The following is a 16,971-nucleotide window of genomic DNA, read 5'->3' on the forward strand; positions in this document are numbered from 1 at the left end:
GTTCAGAACCCGGAAGTTTCCCGAGAGTGGGAGTTCTCTCTTTATTAGACACTGGCTGTTTATCAATCCGAAGAACGCTGAGAACGCAAGTACATTCTTTTGAAGAACGTTCTGGCAAGCCTCCTTGCAGGAATGGTCTTGCAAGGACGCAAGGACGGAGAATGAATTGAGATGGTTAGGGTTTTCCTGGACTCGCAGCATTATGATAACACTGACTAACTAAAAAAACTAGATAACAAAGCTAAAAAATGGTCAGTCTACCTGTAATTTACGTTTTCTGTAGCCCTTGCTAACTTACAGTACCTGTTAACTAGTGTCTGCACTGCACTGAGCTAGGTTATCGACATGTCGGAGCAAATTTACAAATTAGCCGTTTCATCAATAAAATAAGAACATTTTCAGTGACTGAACTGCCTAATTCTCATCACATTTTAATTCAGATGCTGATTTACACGTACCGTTTAGCTGAAATATGAAAGGTAAAAATTTACAGTTGTGAGGTTTGTCCGCCTCGCTTGACATCTTGCAATGACTTCTGGGGAATCAGAAGCGTTCTCGCTGGTCAAGTCACCATCCGATGCATCCTCGATAAAAGGGGCGGATCAGGGACATTTCCGGGTATTTTTGGTGTTCTTGGTGACTTGTGTTCTTTGGATTGGAACCGTACTTGGGCAATACAAGATGACGTCAAACCAGTTCGCAAGAACACAAGAACGGAAAAAAACGTGGATTGATAAACAGCCATTCTCTGGTGCTCCCTCCTCAGGCCCCTCTAAGCTGGAACTCTCTCCTCAGGCCCCTTTTTTCATGTGTATCTGAGGTATTAGCGCCACCGCTGGTCATTACATTACATTACATTTATTCATTTAGCAGACGCTTTTATCCAAAGCGACTTCCAAGAGAGAACTTTACAAAGTGCATAGGTCACTGATAATAACTACAAGATAACCCCACAGCATTGCGGGTAGTCAAAAACAAGAAGTACATATTGTGATTGTGAACAACCAAAAAATGGGAGGGAAGAAACCATAAGAGCATGTAGTTAAACAAGTTAAAATTACACAACATTAATCTCTAAGTGCAGGTGTACCTGTAGGAGGTCGGAGGATACTGTAGGCTATTTATATTAATAGGGTAACTTACATTGAACTTCGGTTTTAGCATAAGTCAATAGTGTTTAACATAGCGGAAATTAGCATTGCGGCTAGCGTTACGTATTGCTAACATTACGAACATGATCACTATTCTGCCCCTGGCAAGCATAGAAAATAGGTTTGGCAGTTTAGCGCCATCTAGTGGTCATTGTATAATATCACATTTTTTCCGTTGGTCATTTGCAGCAGCTACAGCTGGCTCGTGTTATTGTTTATTGTTTCCAGGGCAACAAGAGCCGGCTCTGAAATAATTCCTTTTTTAACATAGATAATACAAACAACACTACTCTCTTAATCTGAAATCAAAATCTATCCTTGTATTTATGTTAAATGTTGCTTCATCAATTACCACCTCAATCAAGATGTGTAATAATAGTACTACACGTATATTCCATATTCCAATAACGTAGGATTACGGCACAGTGTTCATGGGAAACTTAAGACTAGTTTATATTTTTGTCACCGACACTTTTGAAATGGTCGCCGACGAAAAAAATAAAGTGTCGCTCAGGCTGCTGCATTTATACTTCGGCAAACAGTCGCCTGTGCTCAAGGTTCGCGTGACGTAAACAGAATCATTTTACCGTTACATTCATAGCTATGGTTACATTGTTTACGCTTTGTAGCCTAGGTGATCGATGGCTGTAGCTAATTTTGAGAGGCATTATAAAGGTGTGGATATGTTCTAACTTGCTCTGCCAATCTCTCCTTTATTCCTTCCATCTTAGCTGTTGAGCGTTCACTGAAAATTTAAAACAAAGCAGTCAACGACGCGTGCCGTCTATCTAGCCAATCAAACTTGCGCAACACAATGTGACGACATCAGCGCCAGTAGAAATTTCTCCTGGTAGGCGACACTTTCAAGCGACGGTTAAAAGTGTCGACCGTGATGCCATTTCTGTCGGCGACCTTTTCAAAAGTGTCTGCGACCTAAGTATAAATTGGGCTTTAGGCTACTGCAGGAGGATAAATTAACAATAACCATGCCGAGAAAATAGCCTTATGTATCGTTCATGAAATGCCTCATGTATCACCGGCCAAACTGGCTAGCGAGTTTTTATTATGAAAATGAAATTAAGCCCGCATTTGGCGGGTCGGCGGGTGTTAATTTAGAACATTGTACGTAACGCTAGCCGCAATGCTAGCTAATTTCCGCTATGTTAAACACTATTGACTTATGCTAAAACCGAAGTTCAATGTAAGTTAGCCTATTAATATAAATAGCCTACAGTGTCCTCCGACCAGCAGTGGCGCTAATACCTCGGATACACGTGAAAAAAGGGGCCTGAGGAGAGAGTTCCGGCTTCAGGGGCCTGAGGAGAAAGTTCCGGTTTAGAGGGGCCTGAGCAGGGAGCACTGCATTTGGACCAAGCCCCCACCCCTCTAGCCTGGCTCTGCCCTCCTACGTACTTTCGCTCAATTTGGATTTTGCTTCTGTATTAGGTCTGGTATGTCGGTTCTGAAGTCGGTTTCCAGAAACAATTTTTTTGTAGGTCCAATCAGCGAACAGAGGGAGTGGCTGAGAACGATGACGTTAATGTCGTGCACTTGTTTGAGAAGTTCAGTAATGGCGGCGGAGAAAGATGCGAGCGAAACTATTCTGCGGTTGTGGCAACGCTGCCGAATATAGGTTAAAGCCGGAGCAAGAACATTCCTTACTGAGTTTTGTTGGTGGCCATGATGTTGTGGCCCTCCTCCCCACGGGGTTTGGGAAAAGTTCGATTTTCCAGCTACGGCAGCTGGCCCCTTTACAGTAGTGGTGAAGGAGTTGGCTAAGGCGAACGCTTGCGATTGGTTATGGCAAATCAGAGTGGCTCTGGGCGGATCCAATAGTTTTAAACTTACACAGAGGACCCGCCTTCAAAGAAGTTAACGTTTGTGAATGGAGATATCCCAGACCCTCTGTACAAATGAAATGTACGAGGGTCTGGTTAGGACCAGGCTACCACCCCTCGCCCCTCGGCTTGAAGCAACGGCCCCGGTGGATGTAGGTGGTATTGCATGTACAGTTAGGTTTCCGACTCTTCCGGTCGTTTTTATTCTATTAACTCTATTCAACATTGACAAAACTATCTCCCCCAATAATTTTTTTTTAATCTCGAACCTGGCTCATACTACTAGCTTTTTCACAGAATAATTTTTCCAGATTTTTGCTAAATTTGAAACCAATCCGAAATGGGTAAACTAGCAACCCATTTATTTGCTTAGTCAATGAAAGTTGCCTGCAAATGTGCTGGCGGATACTAACAGGGCACGAGCACAAAAGTTCACATGGGCCGATAGCCGATTTACATGAGCTCTCGGAGCTAGGAAAAAAAGAGCCACTGTTTAAAGCTAGACAGGAAGACACGGAAGTGGAAAGATGGCCGCGTCCAGTCTCGCGATCTCGCTTGCCTCACTGCGCCACTGAGCACTTTTCATAGAAATGAATGGGGACGCCATCTTGGAAGACAAAAGTAGCTTACTCTAGTTATATTAACTCTATGATTTGGACCCTTCTCGCATTTCTAGCTCGTGGGCGCTCCAGCTGCTACATTCCCAGTGTTAGCAAACGCTAGACACACACTTTACATCCTACCTGTTGCCTTTCACCATCCACTTATTTAACTGCTGTCGCATCCCTTGACATGCTATCTCCTTTCCCCTCTTTCGTTTTCAATTTTTAGCCCCAAACAGCTTTTTTTCTTAATCCATCATTTTCCATAGACGACAACTTAATACTTGTAGGCTACCTGCTTGCTCAGCGCTCACAGCGCCTTCGCTCCCTCTAGATGTCAACATTATATATAGAATCTTATGAGATATGGCGCCTACCCTAGCGGTTCTAAAATGTTTTATAACAGTGGTCACCAACCTTTTTAGGCCAAAGATCACCGACCTTTGCCTTGGTGACCCGAAGATCTACCTATTGAGGCGTTGAGAGACAGAACAGACTCCAGACTGAACTTACAACTTAACTTTATATTTGGCCTTATTGTAATTGAATGAAATCAAACACTTTGTGAACAATATGAACAAGAAAAAACACTTTTGCAATGAGCAGGCTGGATATGAACGGTTTTATTTATAAACTGAAGTTACAACACAACACTGACAAATTTCTCATGTGACAAGTCAGTGTGATGGCTGTGACTGAACACTGTCTGTGAGTGCCTTGTAGTTTGGCTCATAAGCAGAGACAGCCAGTCTGAGGCAGTCTGTGAGGTGTCTGTCAGTAAGCCGGCTCCTGTACTTGGATTTGGTGATTTTCATCTGTGAAAATGCCATTTCACAGAGGTAGGTCGATCCAAAGTAGGCACTCACTTTTAGTGCACATGCACTGAGGAGAGGAAACTTCTCTCGGCTGACAAGTCCCCAAAAGTCACTGTCCCTTGACCTGGCTTTCAGCTCAATGTCATTTTGCAAATCAAGCATCTCCATGTCCACTCCACTTGGCAAAGCAAATGCTTTCTCGAATTGGTCTGCAACCTCCTCTGTATTAATAGGCAGGAATGGGTTTGAAAGAAATGCAGCAACATCCTTCATGATTTCTAACTCACCAAAACGTCGACTGAACTCCGCTGCCAGTTTGTCCAGGTGCACACAGTACTGCTCAGGGTGAAAGTCAGAAGAGTCTTTGATGGACTGTGACATTTTTTCCAGGTTTGTAAATTGTGTCAGCGTCCCTTTCCTCAGATTCGTGGTCCAGACACAGAGTTTGGCCTTGAACGCATTCACTGCGCTGATCATGTGGAGGAGGTGCCGGTCTTTTCCCTGGAGTTCGTGGTTGAGCGAGTTCAGTTTTCCGGTTAGGTCCGTCAGAAACCCCAGGTCCAGTAGCCACGCATCCGTTGAAAGTTCCTCGTGCTCCTCGTTCCTTTTCGACAGAAACGTCTTAATCACAGGCAGCAAGTCAACAAATCGCTGCAGCACTTTTCCGCGACTCAACCACCTGACATCAGCATGCAGAAGCAGGTCTCCATACGCCGAATCGAGCTCATCCAATAACGCCTTGAATAAGCGATGCTGAAGCGCTTTTGCTCGAATCGAGTTTACCACTTTGACCACCAGTGACATGACATGAGAAAAGTCCACAACTTTCCCAGCCAAGGCTTGCTGATGAATCACACAGTGATACTTCATGAAGTCGGGGAAATCCGGATCATTACGGCACAGTGCTATAAAACCAGCGTGCACACCGCACATTGCCGGTGCCCCATCGGTAGTGATTGCCACCAGTTTCTGAATGGGGATGTTCTTTTCACGGACATAGCTTTTAAAAACGTTGTAAATATCCTCACCTCTCGTTCTCTCTTTTAATTGGAGAAGAGTGAGGAAGTCCTCCTTTGTTGTAAAGTCCTGGAAAGCCATTCTGACAAATACAACAAGCTGAGCCGTGTCCATTACATCCAGCGATTCATCAAACTGCAGTGAAAAATATTCACAGAGTGACAAGTCCTCCAACACCTGTTGATCAGTTGCAGCCTTACTTTGAGACGTAGGTTGTGAGAAAAGTGACTGTTGAGCCTTCAACTCCACTTTCAGCTCCTGAACTTTTTTGGCGCGGATTGCGCTCTTTGGTGGATAGCAGTCTTTGAATTTCGGATGGTTAGTGTTGTGGTGCCGCTCCAAATTCCCTCGCTTAGACAGTGCCTGTGGCTGGTGGCACAACATACACACACTCTTGTCTTTTACCAAGGTAAAGATGAATTCCTCCTCCCATTCATGATGGAAACTGTAGTTTTTCGCCCTCTTTCGTGGTGCCTCTGCCATGCTTGCTAACACTATGTGGACAACACGGCCGGGTAAATAAACAAACCAACGGCAACCACGCCCACAGGTATCCTGGGATAGCAGGTCTCTCAAAGGTCGTCTTCGGGAAAAAACGCCCATTTATTCTGTCGGTGAATTGCTTTGCAACACGCACAGGCCAATATGCAAATCCAGGTACAAGAGAACGCGCGTTCAGTTTAAGAATCCTCCGCGTTCATGAATTAGTCGGAGATCAGTATTTCTGAAATTATTTTGGAGATCGACAGGGAAAGTCTCCGAGATCGACACGTCGATCGCGATCGACAGGTTGGCGACCTCTGTTTTATAACATTGAGGAAATGCAGAAACGCACAACAGCAGCTATATATAGAAAATACCAAAAACATATTTGAAAATATGTATTTATTTAAAAAAATGTACCATCGCTTTGGCGCCCCCCATGGTGCGCATATAGCGCATACCCACTTTTTGCGCCCCTGAATATGAGTTCCCCTAGCCTGCCTTTGGTCCCCCAGTGGCTAGAATTTTCGATAGGTGTAAACCAAGCCTTGGGTGTTCTTCTCCGCCTTTGACAAAATGAAGGCTCAATTGCTCTGTTTGAAAATCTCCTCCTAGTGACGTAGATAGGAGCAAGGTTACCTCCCCTCTCTCTGCTTTGCCCGCCCAGATCATCTGGCCCGCCCATGAGAAACTGAGCTACCACCGTGCAAGGGCGAGTGCAATATAGTTTTTTCCTGGAGAGACATCATGGCGAGCAAACAAACGAAGCATAACAGTTGCTCAGTGCTTGGATGTACAAATCAAAACAAAAGTATTTTTTTAGTTTCTTCATCCAAGCTTCTGCACAACCAGTATCTTAATTAGATTTTCGCTTGAAATAGGCAGAGACAACTTCACAAAGTTTTGTATGTCTGCGCCAAACATTTCAGCCTCTACTGTTTCCTCAACTTGAGCCAATACAAAACTGGCTTTGCTGAAATTAAATTCTGGATCAATACTAACTCTCCTTGGTCAAGCTACAAACCTTGGACAAGTAAGTTAACTAACGCTATATCATTTTGTTGCTTTACTATATATGGTTACCTTGCTTGCAGCTTGCTACCTTTACGTTGTGTTCACACTGCAGCGGGGCGGGCAGAGCGGGGCGTCGGCTTCCGATTCATTTTCAATGAAACCAGGCGTTGACGCCCGCATTGTGGGAAGGCGAGCGGGGCGTCGACGCTCGCGTAGGGCATTGTGGGAATGCGAGAGGGGCGGCGAAAATGGGATTTTCTCAACTTTATGTAAACGAGGAGCGTGAATACGCCAGCAATGGCCAATCGGGTTTGTTTCTTGTTTCTTGTAACGTAGCACCTGTTGGTCATGGTAAACATTTCTAGGTTTGACAATTTCAAGATGAAGGAGCAACTCATCGTATGTGTGTCTTCATACCCAGTATTGTATGATGCGTCTTTGTTCGATTACAGACGTAAACAAAAAAAATTATGCCTGGCGCAGGGTTGCTGAGGTTGTCGGCGTCCCTGGTGTGTATTTTGTACTTTAATTCAGTTTCTTCACATTACGTAACTTTCTTCTGTGCTAGCTGCATAGTCTAGCTAGCTCACCCGGCACACGGTTGACATTCAACGCTGAAATGCTGGCTGGCAGCCACTCGCTATCCATACAGTGAATGTGTAGTGGCAAGGCATAATCTAGAGATTGATTTGCAGAGATTTCGAGTAATATAATAAAAGGTTACACATGTCAACGTTTATGTCTGATGCATGTTTTTTTCCAGCCGGCACAAGACCCATTACATAGAGTGCCGGTGGCATTTAATCTTTCACTCGGCCTAAAAAAAGTGTGGAAAAAGATAATCTATTGTGTGTTGTAGATAAAATCATGTCAGATCTAGAAAGCTTATTGGATTTTTGCTTAATTTGTGTAAAAGTTGTATTTGTCTGCACATTTGCCATGACATTATACGGACTACAACAGTGATTTAAGAGAACTACAGCTCTGAATTAATCTGTCTGACACGCCCCCGAGGGTGGTGCACTGTGGGAAGGCCAGCAGGGCAGAGCGGTAAAAAACGCTGCAGTGTGAACGCACCGTTAGAATGTGGCTGTAACATTAGTTCTGCAGCTAACAGCTGAGTTACTGCTAATGTAAAGATAGATGGCATCAAGTATGTGTGTGAATACAAACGCTGTAACGCCAGTGTTGTACACTTCTTTGTTATTTGGATAACCGTTATGCTGTTGGTGTTATGGCACGCGCGATATCCACCTTTCCCCTCATTGAGATTAATATGAGTGTGCACCTCTGCAAACCAGGGTAATCAGATGAAAATGGCTAAATTCGACGCATCTTACAGCAACGGGGGCTACGAGCCATTGCGATACATCCGTTGTAAACATTAGCGCATGTTGCCGCCCCTCTCCTCCTCATTAGCATTGAAAACTACAGACACAGAAACAGCGCGTTTTGAGGAAAGCTCATTGTGGGACTGCTCGTAGTGGCTGTGATTATGGACCAAGGCTGAATTTCGGCAAAGATACTTCAGATATAGTAATAGGGAACCACTAAGGCCTATATAAAAGCATCCAAAAACAGCATATCATGTGACCTTTAAAGAGTGATTCGTTCAATTTCTCGTGGCCGCGCATCGGGACTGTTGCATAGGCTCGTCCAAGTAAACAGAAATTATTTGTTAATTTCCCGACTCGGTCTTCGGGTACGAGTCTTTGGATCATTTTTCACGTGAGCTGCATAGGCTCTGTACTGGTAACTAGAGGAACGAACGATTCGTTCATTTCCCGACTCGATCTTTCTACAAGTCTTTGGATAATTTTTCACGTGACCTGCATAGGCTCTGTACTGGTAGCTAGAGGAAACGAACGATTCGTTCATTTCCCGACACGGTCTTTCTACGAGTCTTTGGATCCTTTTTTCACCTGACCCGCATTGTATTTTGTAGTAGAGGAAACAGTTTCCTCATTCCCTTTCGTGTGGCCGCTGTTTTAGTAAGACGTGAATGATATTCGCTCAAGTCTAATTATTGACTGTGACTGGTTTAGTTATTTTCACTTTACATTTACACTTACAGTTTAGTGCAGTGTAATTGTTTGCCGTGATAATTAAATGTTAGTGTGATAATAAATGACCAAATCATACAAACTGTCATGATACATTATTTTAATGCAGGAATTTCTTTTAAAATAGTATCTGCTGGTGCACATGTCATGCACTAACCTACATGAGAATATGATACGTGTTTGCAGTGGATGTAAAGCACCCCCCCTCTCCAAACTCTTTCTAGCATGTGTATTGACAGGGAGAGCCTAACCTGTCAGCTGTGTTGTCGATGCCTCAAGAGAAAAGTGGAAGTGACCAGAGCTTGCCTTCAAGCAATAGCTCTGGTCGTACGATGTGTATGACGTCAATGACATTTTCAAAGGCTTTTTAGAACAGAAAGGCGACTTAAAAAAAATCTAACACCCAGCGGTGTGTATTTTTTTGCCTCCCCCTATGAATTCAGAATTACAATTGCTAGACAAAAAAGATTATGCTGAGAAAAGTGGATTTTTTTTTCCGAGAGGACCCAGCTGAGGTGGCTCGGGCATCTGATTAGGATGCCACCTGGACGACTCCCTGGTGAGGTGTTCCTGGCACGTCCCACTGGGAAGAGGCCCCGGGGAAGACCCAGGACACGCTGGAGGGACTATGTCTCTCGGCTGGCCTGGGAACGCCTCGGGTCCCCCAGGAAGAGCTGGTGGAAGTGGCCGGGGGGAGGGAAGTCTGGGCCTCCCTGCTTAGGTCGCTGCCCCTGCGACCCGATCCCCGGACAAGCGGCAGATGACGGACGGAAGTGGATTTTTAGGGCTATAGCTCCATAGACCTGCATTCATTCGGCACTCGACCGTTAGCCCCCTCATATGGAACTTGAGTGGAACTGCAACCAGTTCAGAACCCGGAAGTTTCTCGAGAGAGGCAGTTCTCCCTATATTAGACATTGGTCGTGTTTCCCAGATTCGATCGTTCTTAAGGACTTAAGAAGGCTCTTAAGAAGGGTTCGGCTAAGAAGGAGCGCTAAGATAGGGGTGTTTCCCAGACGCGTTCTTAACTGCCTTCTTAAGATCCCGCCAAAGAAGCCTCTTAAGAAGCTGTTGGTGGGAGCTGTCCACCGCTGTGGTGTTGAAACTAAATCAATCGATGCCAGGAAAATCGATCACCCACCACTTTATCAGCGCATGAATCACACACAACACCGTGTAAGGCCGTAATCATAATACATATTGGGGGGACACATCCCCCCCAATATTCAAATCTGGTGAAAATGTCCCCCCCAATATATTGATATAAAAATATAAATGTGCTACGCTACGACAGGCAACCACGCACGCTGTCCGAAAATATCATTAAAAAATTAATTTGTACCCCCCAATGTTGACTCCATGGCTACGGCCTTGAGGCCTATACATGATAGTTGATATGGGTTGTGTGATGTTAGTGGTAGTGGGTTTATTGTTGGGAGTAGTAGGGTGGTGCTGATATCCGTGACTGGTGGTGACGGCGTAGGGGCTGATAGACATCAAAGAGATTGACAAGCTCCTCTCTGGTCTGGACACCAGCTTGGTGGAGTGCTGGTCTGGATTCGCAGGGGGGCGAGGTTGGGGGCTTCATCTTCTGATGATTCCCCATCTTCATCCTCAGAAGGCCGCTCATCTGCTCCAATGCGCACTGCTTTGTTGTGCAGCATGGCTGTGACAACAATCACGCGGCAACATTTTACAGGTGACAAGCGCAGCCCCCCCGACGAACGATGGATACATCGGAAACGACACTTCCACCTGCCAAACACCCGTTTAATGTGGGTCCTTGTGTGTGTGTGGGCCTCATTGAACCTCTCCTCCTGTGGTGTTGCTGGGTTGATCATCGGTGTCACGAGGTAACTCCGGAGAGGGTAGCCACTGTCCCCGAGGAAGATGCTCCTGCCGAACTCTCCTCTGCCAGCCTCAGCCACAGCTGATTTGGCCCACACAAAGCTGTCGTGTGTGCCTCCTGGCCACCTGGCAGCGATGTCCGTGATGAGGCCATCGTGGTCCACCTGGGTGCCACCTGGGTGTTGATGGCAGCGTAATGTTTTCTCCCAATCCAGCACGGATCCACCAGGGAGGGATTGTGGATTGGGATCAGTGTGCCATACACAACACCGATTACCCGGGGGATCCCAGCCATGGCATGAAATCCACTGTGGACCTGGCGGACCTCGTCCCGTGTGGTGGGCATTTGGATGTGTCCGGGTATGGCGCAGGAGGATCGGTGTCACGGCTGCCACACCCCGTGAAACCGATGCCTTGCTGAGGATGATGCAGTCCCCCACCACATCCAGGAAGCTCCCCACTGCGTACAAACGCAGCAAGGCCAGGAGCTGCACCTCCGGGCTGAGGGCAAAATTGCAGCGGGTTGCCCTCCGGATGTGTGGTGAGTGACACTAGCGTGACGAGGCGTTGGATCTCCATACAGGGAAGCTGGTACTTGGACTGGACAGCCCGGTCCGACAGCATATTCAGTGGGGAGAAGTGCTGACGCACATAGGCATTTATATAAACTATCTGGCTTCGCGCACGGCGACGCTGTTGATTAGCAGCGAGAATATGCTGTATTGCAGCGATGGTGTCTCACTCTTGTGGACTTCAGCAACGCCTTTATATACAGACTGAGGTGGAGCCTCGATCTCTTGATGAGGTTCCAGCCGAGTTCAATTACACCTGTTAGTTTCCCTGATATCTGTGAAATACCACTGGATTGTTGATGTTTTTATATGTAATGTAAACTCATGCAGATGCCGAATGTTTGTGAAAACGTAATGAGTGATAGTAATGATGATTCAATTTATTTATGTAGCTATAGGAACACATGGGCAATTATTTATTTTTTATATCGTTATTTTTCTTCTTATGCTATTATTTTTCTTGCGTCAGTGTTCTGCAGCTGTGGGCGCCAATTTATCATCACGCATGGTTTTAGTATTCCTTTAAGTGTCAGATATAACTTTCCCTGACGCGGCTGCAGTGAGCGTTTGGTCGCTCAGAAGGCTGTTAAGAGTGGGTCAGGCTGATCTTACATTTCCTTCTTAGTGAAAGATCTTCTTAAGCTAAGAACAACTCTGGGAAACACGTCCTTCTTTCACAGCACTCTTAAGAGCGCTCCTGAGAAGCTCTTAGCGCTTAAGAGCTTCATAACGAATCTGGGAAACGCGGCCATTCTCTGCCGAAACTGTACTGTACTGTGGCTAGTGGTACGTGCCAGTGGAGCAAGTGGTACGTGCCAGTGAAGCGAGTGGTACGTGGCAGTAGCTAGTGGTACATGCCAGTGCCTTCGCTGGACTCACCTGGTCTTTTCACACGGACAAGGTGGTCAAATCGTAAGCGCCTCTTCTTCCTGAGGAGACTGAAGAAGTTTGGTATGGACTCAGTCATCCTCACTAACTTTTACAGATGTACTATAGAGAGCATTCTGACTGGTTGCATTACAGTGTGGTATGGGAGCTGCACAGACAGGGACCGCAAGGCCCTACGAAGTGTGGTCCGTTCTGCTGAGTTCATCATCGGCAGGAAGCTCCCAGCCCTACAGGACACCTACCACACACGATGCCTCAGGAAAGCTGGCAGGATTCTAAGAGACTATTACCACCCATCCTTCAGTCTCTTTACCCCGTTGCCTTCTGGCAGGCGTTACCGCAGCATCCGGTCACGCACAAGCAGACTGGACAACAGTTTCTACCCAAGGGCCATCAGGCTTCTGAATGGACACTGATATGGACATTGATTTACTGCACACTAGTCACTTTCAGCAACTGGTTGCATTATCAGTAACATTGCATTACTGTAGCTCACTGTACCTCGCCACCAGGCTCCTGTATGGTCATTGACATAGTCACTGATCTGCAATTTTGCACTATTGTACTGTACTCTATTTAGGCTAGAATAGGTTATAGGGTTGAAATAGGTTTTATGTGCATTTAGGGTTAGTATAGTGTATTAGTTATTGTTATCTGTAATTTAGGAAGTTTTAGTATTAGTATTAGTTTTAGGGTTAGTAAAGTCGATTATTTATTGCTATTTGTATATTTAGGAAGTTTCACTTATTTAAGCTCAGCATTGATGTAAATTATGTTCTGTGTACTTATATGTTATGTTATGCCAGGTGCTTGCGTTGTCTTGTCTTAAGAATTTCAGTGCCCAGTCTGACCTCGTGTTGTTCTGTGTACCTGACAAATAAAAGACTTGAACTTGAACTGGTACATGACAGTAGCTAGTGGTACGTGACAACGCCTCTACTGGCACCTAGTGGTACATGCCAGTGAGGCTAGTGGTATGTGACAGTGGTTGCTCTGATTGGTTGTAGGTCTATCCAATTGAGCGAAGAGGCATTTGTTTTTCGAGCTCGGTTGACACATGCCCCATAGTCACAGCCCAACGGAAAGTTTTCAGACTCATTTTCTGACTAGAATTATGAGTATGACAACGTCAGGCTAGTCAACACCGTAAACTTCATTGTAATGTACAAAAAGTATATGATTACTATGATCATACTATGATTACTTAATTTGAAAATTGTTAATTTCAACGGTTTTTGGACATGTCAGCTAGCAAGATTTTCAAGCCATGTCAAATCAAATGCTCAGTTTGCCTGCTCTTTAGCGTGCTGCAGCAGCCCATAACAACTGATCAATGAAATAACTTGCTGAGAAGTTATTTAGGTAGCCTAGGGCTGGGCGATATGGGTAAAAAATTATCAATATCGATATTTATATCGATATAACGATAATTGAGACGATAGACCACAGATCTGTAGTAGTAGCAAAATAAGTCTCTTCCTCAACTTTTTCCCTACACTCGGCATAAAGTTTAGGCAGAGCAGTGTGAGAGAAATGCTTGCGCCCAGGGAGCACGTACCTGGGGTCAAGTAACTTAAGCTTTTTAAAACCTGGCTTTTTATCAATAGCCTACCTATCAATACCTTGGCGCAAACTCACACTTTCTGCATGTTCCAACGAGTGATTTTGCTTCAGGTGGTAAAAAAGGTTTCTTATATACTATTATTATATGGCAACGACAGTACGAGCGCTCTGATTGGCTAATGGGTAGTCATGCCAGCGGTATGACCTCATCGCCGGTCCGCGGTCTGATACGGATTATTATTTCCCTCCTCTGACATCATCTTCAAAATGAGCGATATCAGGAGTCAGCTGAGATTTACTATCCAGACGATACTGAAGATATCAACAGCGAGGAAGAAATTGTTAACTTTCTAAAAGAGTCGTTATTTGTGTTGGAATTAAAGCCATTTGAGCAAAGCCGTGTAGTCCGCTTTCTATCAAAAGTAATTGGTTGCTAGGCAACACCTGGAACACACCGTGAGAAGACTTGAGAGCTACTGTAGCTACAGTTAGCCTACCATTTATTTTCATTTACAAAATGTCAAGAGCTAAAAATGCCATATAATAAACAACTTACTAACCTCGACCATTCGGTCATGCCTGGAAATATCAAACTGAGGCTTGAACGAGTCCACATTTGAAGTTTGTCGTATTACCAGACTTGGTAGCCACCTGTTTGTTTACTAAACCAATTTGCACCGAACATTGCTCTGCTCTTTGTCGGATTTCAAAAAGCCAAACAACTTCCAAATAACTGAAGAAGACGAACCCTTTTTATCAATAATTTCTTCATTGGAAGTTGCTCCCTCGCCATAGCTATCGCTGTCACTGTTTTCGGGCAATAAGACAAATTTTCCGCGGTTAACATTAGCTACTCCACTCGAGGTGCTCAGTATATTTAAGTGAGCGTGGGCAACCATTTCTCCGCAACTTCCTGCTGCATCACAGAAATTAAATAGACTACTGTTGCTAATTATTCTCTATTGACATTATCGATATTATTGAAAATGAATTAATGTTACGCAGGGCTGCCAACTTTTCCAAAAACCTTGGCGTGAGATTTGGTAGCCCCCCCCGGGCGAGCTTTTGCGAGCTTCACTCCCCCCAAAGGCGAGTTTACACGGCTGCATAGCCGCGGGAACATATTTTATCAGGGGGGTGCTGGCGGGGGCTTAATGTTGCGGGGCGGCAGGGAGGAACTGGGAGTAAAAATTGGTCCTGGACTTTGATCCAGATCGGCCCACCAGAACTGGCCCCCATATACGCCACCACAGCTGCCCTGCTAACGCAAGCATAGTCTGTGGTCAATGGGATGCGAGTTAGGGAATTCAGTCCTTAAAGCGAGCGCGCATAGTGCGCAAGCCGAAAATGTTTGGGCCTTTATTTGAGCGCAAAATAGTTGAGCTTCATGTAAAGTAAACAGCCGTTTTTCAATTGGTAAAACCTTGTCTAGTGAAGGTGATTTCTTTGTCTCTTAATTTTTCAGCCCCACCCTACGTTTCTTACCCTGGTTTTCCATAGTTATTATTTTCCCGGTGCTCCCGAATGCCAGTTCGCTACTGCGGAGCTGTGCCACGGTGGTGGATTTTTAAGTCATATCATTTTAAATTCTCGTGCTGTCAGGGGGTGCTGCAGCAACCTCGGGCACCCCTAGTTCCCGCGGCCATGCACGGCTGTTTGCGCTTCAATGTTGCTTCACTCGGTTAACCTGCGCGTCGTCCGTTAATGTTTACAACGTTAGTTTGGCTACTTGTTTGGCGTTGCCTTTTCAGCGTGAGATATACAAGGTGTGGCGTGAGAGCGTGAGAAATGGGTGAAATGCGTGTGTCACACGGCGAAACCGTGAGAGTTGGCAGCTCTGGTTACGATATCTTTATTGAGGGAAGTCATTACTTCGATAATTATTTTTATCGATTTATCGTCCAGCCCTAATGTAGCCTATACTTAAACTGACATTTACATTCACAACGTCATTACGAACAAAAGGATTTTCTCCTATATCCCTATACCTAGAGCTATAGCTCCTTCCCTCTTGGCTCTCGACGAAGGCGGTCGCATTTTTCTATCCTCCCCTCCCTGACCTTCCCTGCTTCGCTCTGTCTTGTCTGTCTTGTCTGTCTCAAGATACTCTCTCACCATCACTCTCCGAAACTGGAAGCATGGAATTAATTAGCTGGTCTCTCAATGCAATTGACACCATCTTCTCGAAGAGAAGATCGGGTTCGGGGGAACCCAAATGTCCGGACGGGACGTTTGCAGCTGGCTACACGATGGACGCGTGGGACAATTGGCGTGTCGTGTGTCTAGCGGCGCTTTCCGTTGAGGATGTTGAAGACATCTTTATTTTCGGAACCATGATTACAGGCTTTCTGCTGTGTGGATTAGGCGGTTGGCTTGTGTATCGGAAAGTCAAGGAAACAGCTGCAGCCATCAAAAGCCCCCTTAGGCTGCCCGACCTGATTGAGACGGTGGACAGAGCCGTTGGAGCACTGACTGTGAACTTACAGCAGAATATGGAGTACAACAGGGATAAGTTCGCGGCTCAGCAAAGAAGGTTTGAGGATCTGGAGGCCTTCCTGAAGGGTGGACGTGAAAATTGAGTCGCATCTACTCGTCTAAACATCTACACCAATCTCATCTACTTTCGGCCCCGTAACCAGCTCAGGCCTTGGCCAAGGCCGTTGCTGGAAAACAACTCCCCTGGAGAGCGCTGAAGCGAGACTATCTTGCTCTTCCCTTCCCACTCCCCCACCATCAACATCTGTGGCTTGGTCTCTACCCGGGTCATGACCAAGGACGTCTCCTTGCCAACACTATCTGCATAGAGAGACTCGGACTGATTGTGGCCTAGGTCGAGGGTGCCAACCCAGACCTACTCACACACTAACTTTCACCTACTACAGATACCACCACCCCCCCACCCCCATCCAACGCCTTCGATTGCTTTTCCCTGGGTGGCTGGCGGGTCTGTGTCCAGCGCCTATTACGGTCGCAGGTCCAGATGCTGCTGGTCTACCCCACCGCCCTTTCCCATTGCAAGTGTTTGTAATGTTGTGTTGTTAATGTTTGTGGGCTTATGTGCTGAGGTTTTTGCCTGTTCCCATACTGTACTCCTCTAGGAGCATTGTATGGGGGTTG

General features: G+C 45.6%; 1 protein-coding gene across 1 annotated transcript; it reads right to left on the minus strand.

Annotated features, from left to right (window-relative positions):
- Nucleotides 1-10,479: 10,479 nt before the first annotated feature.
- On the minus strand, nucleotides 10,480-11,455 carry LOC124465501 (putative nuclease HARBI1). The gene is made up of 2 exons (XM_047017319.1): nucleotides 11,427-11,455; nucleotides 10,480-11,332 (listed from the first exon to the last, which is right to left on the minus strand). The coding sequence occupies exons 1-2, from the start codon at nucleotides 11,453-11,455 to the stop codon at nucleotides 10,480-10,482; spliced, it is 882 nt and encodes a 293-aa protein (XP_046873275.1).
- Between the last annotated feature and the right edge of the window lie 5,516 nt (nucleotides 11,456-16,971).

This window comes from Hypomesus transpacificus, unplaced genomic scaffold (genome assembly GCF_021917145.1).
Source record: "Hypomesus transpacificus isolate Combined female unplaced genomic scaffold, fHypTra1 scaffold_52, whole genome shotgun sequence".
NCBI lineage: Eukaryota > Metazoa > Chordata > Actinopteri > Osmeriformes > Osmeridae > Hypomesus > Hypomesus transpacificus.

Excerpts from the sequence above, each read along its gene's own strand:
- LOC124465501 (XM_047017319.1), bottom strand. The coding sequence starts at position 11,455 with ATGCTGTCGGACCGGGCTGTCCAGTCCAA. Across the intron at positions 11,333-11,426 it reads GACCGGGCTGTCCAGTCCAA|CCCGGAGGTGCAGCTCCTGG; the intron begins GTACCAGCTTCC and ends TTTTGCCCTCAG.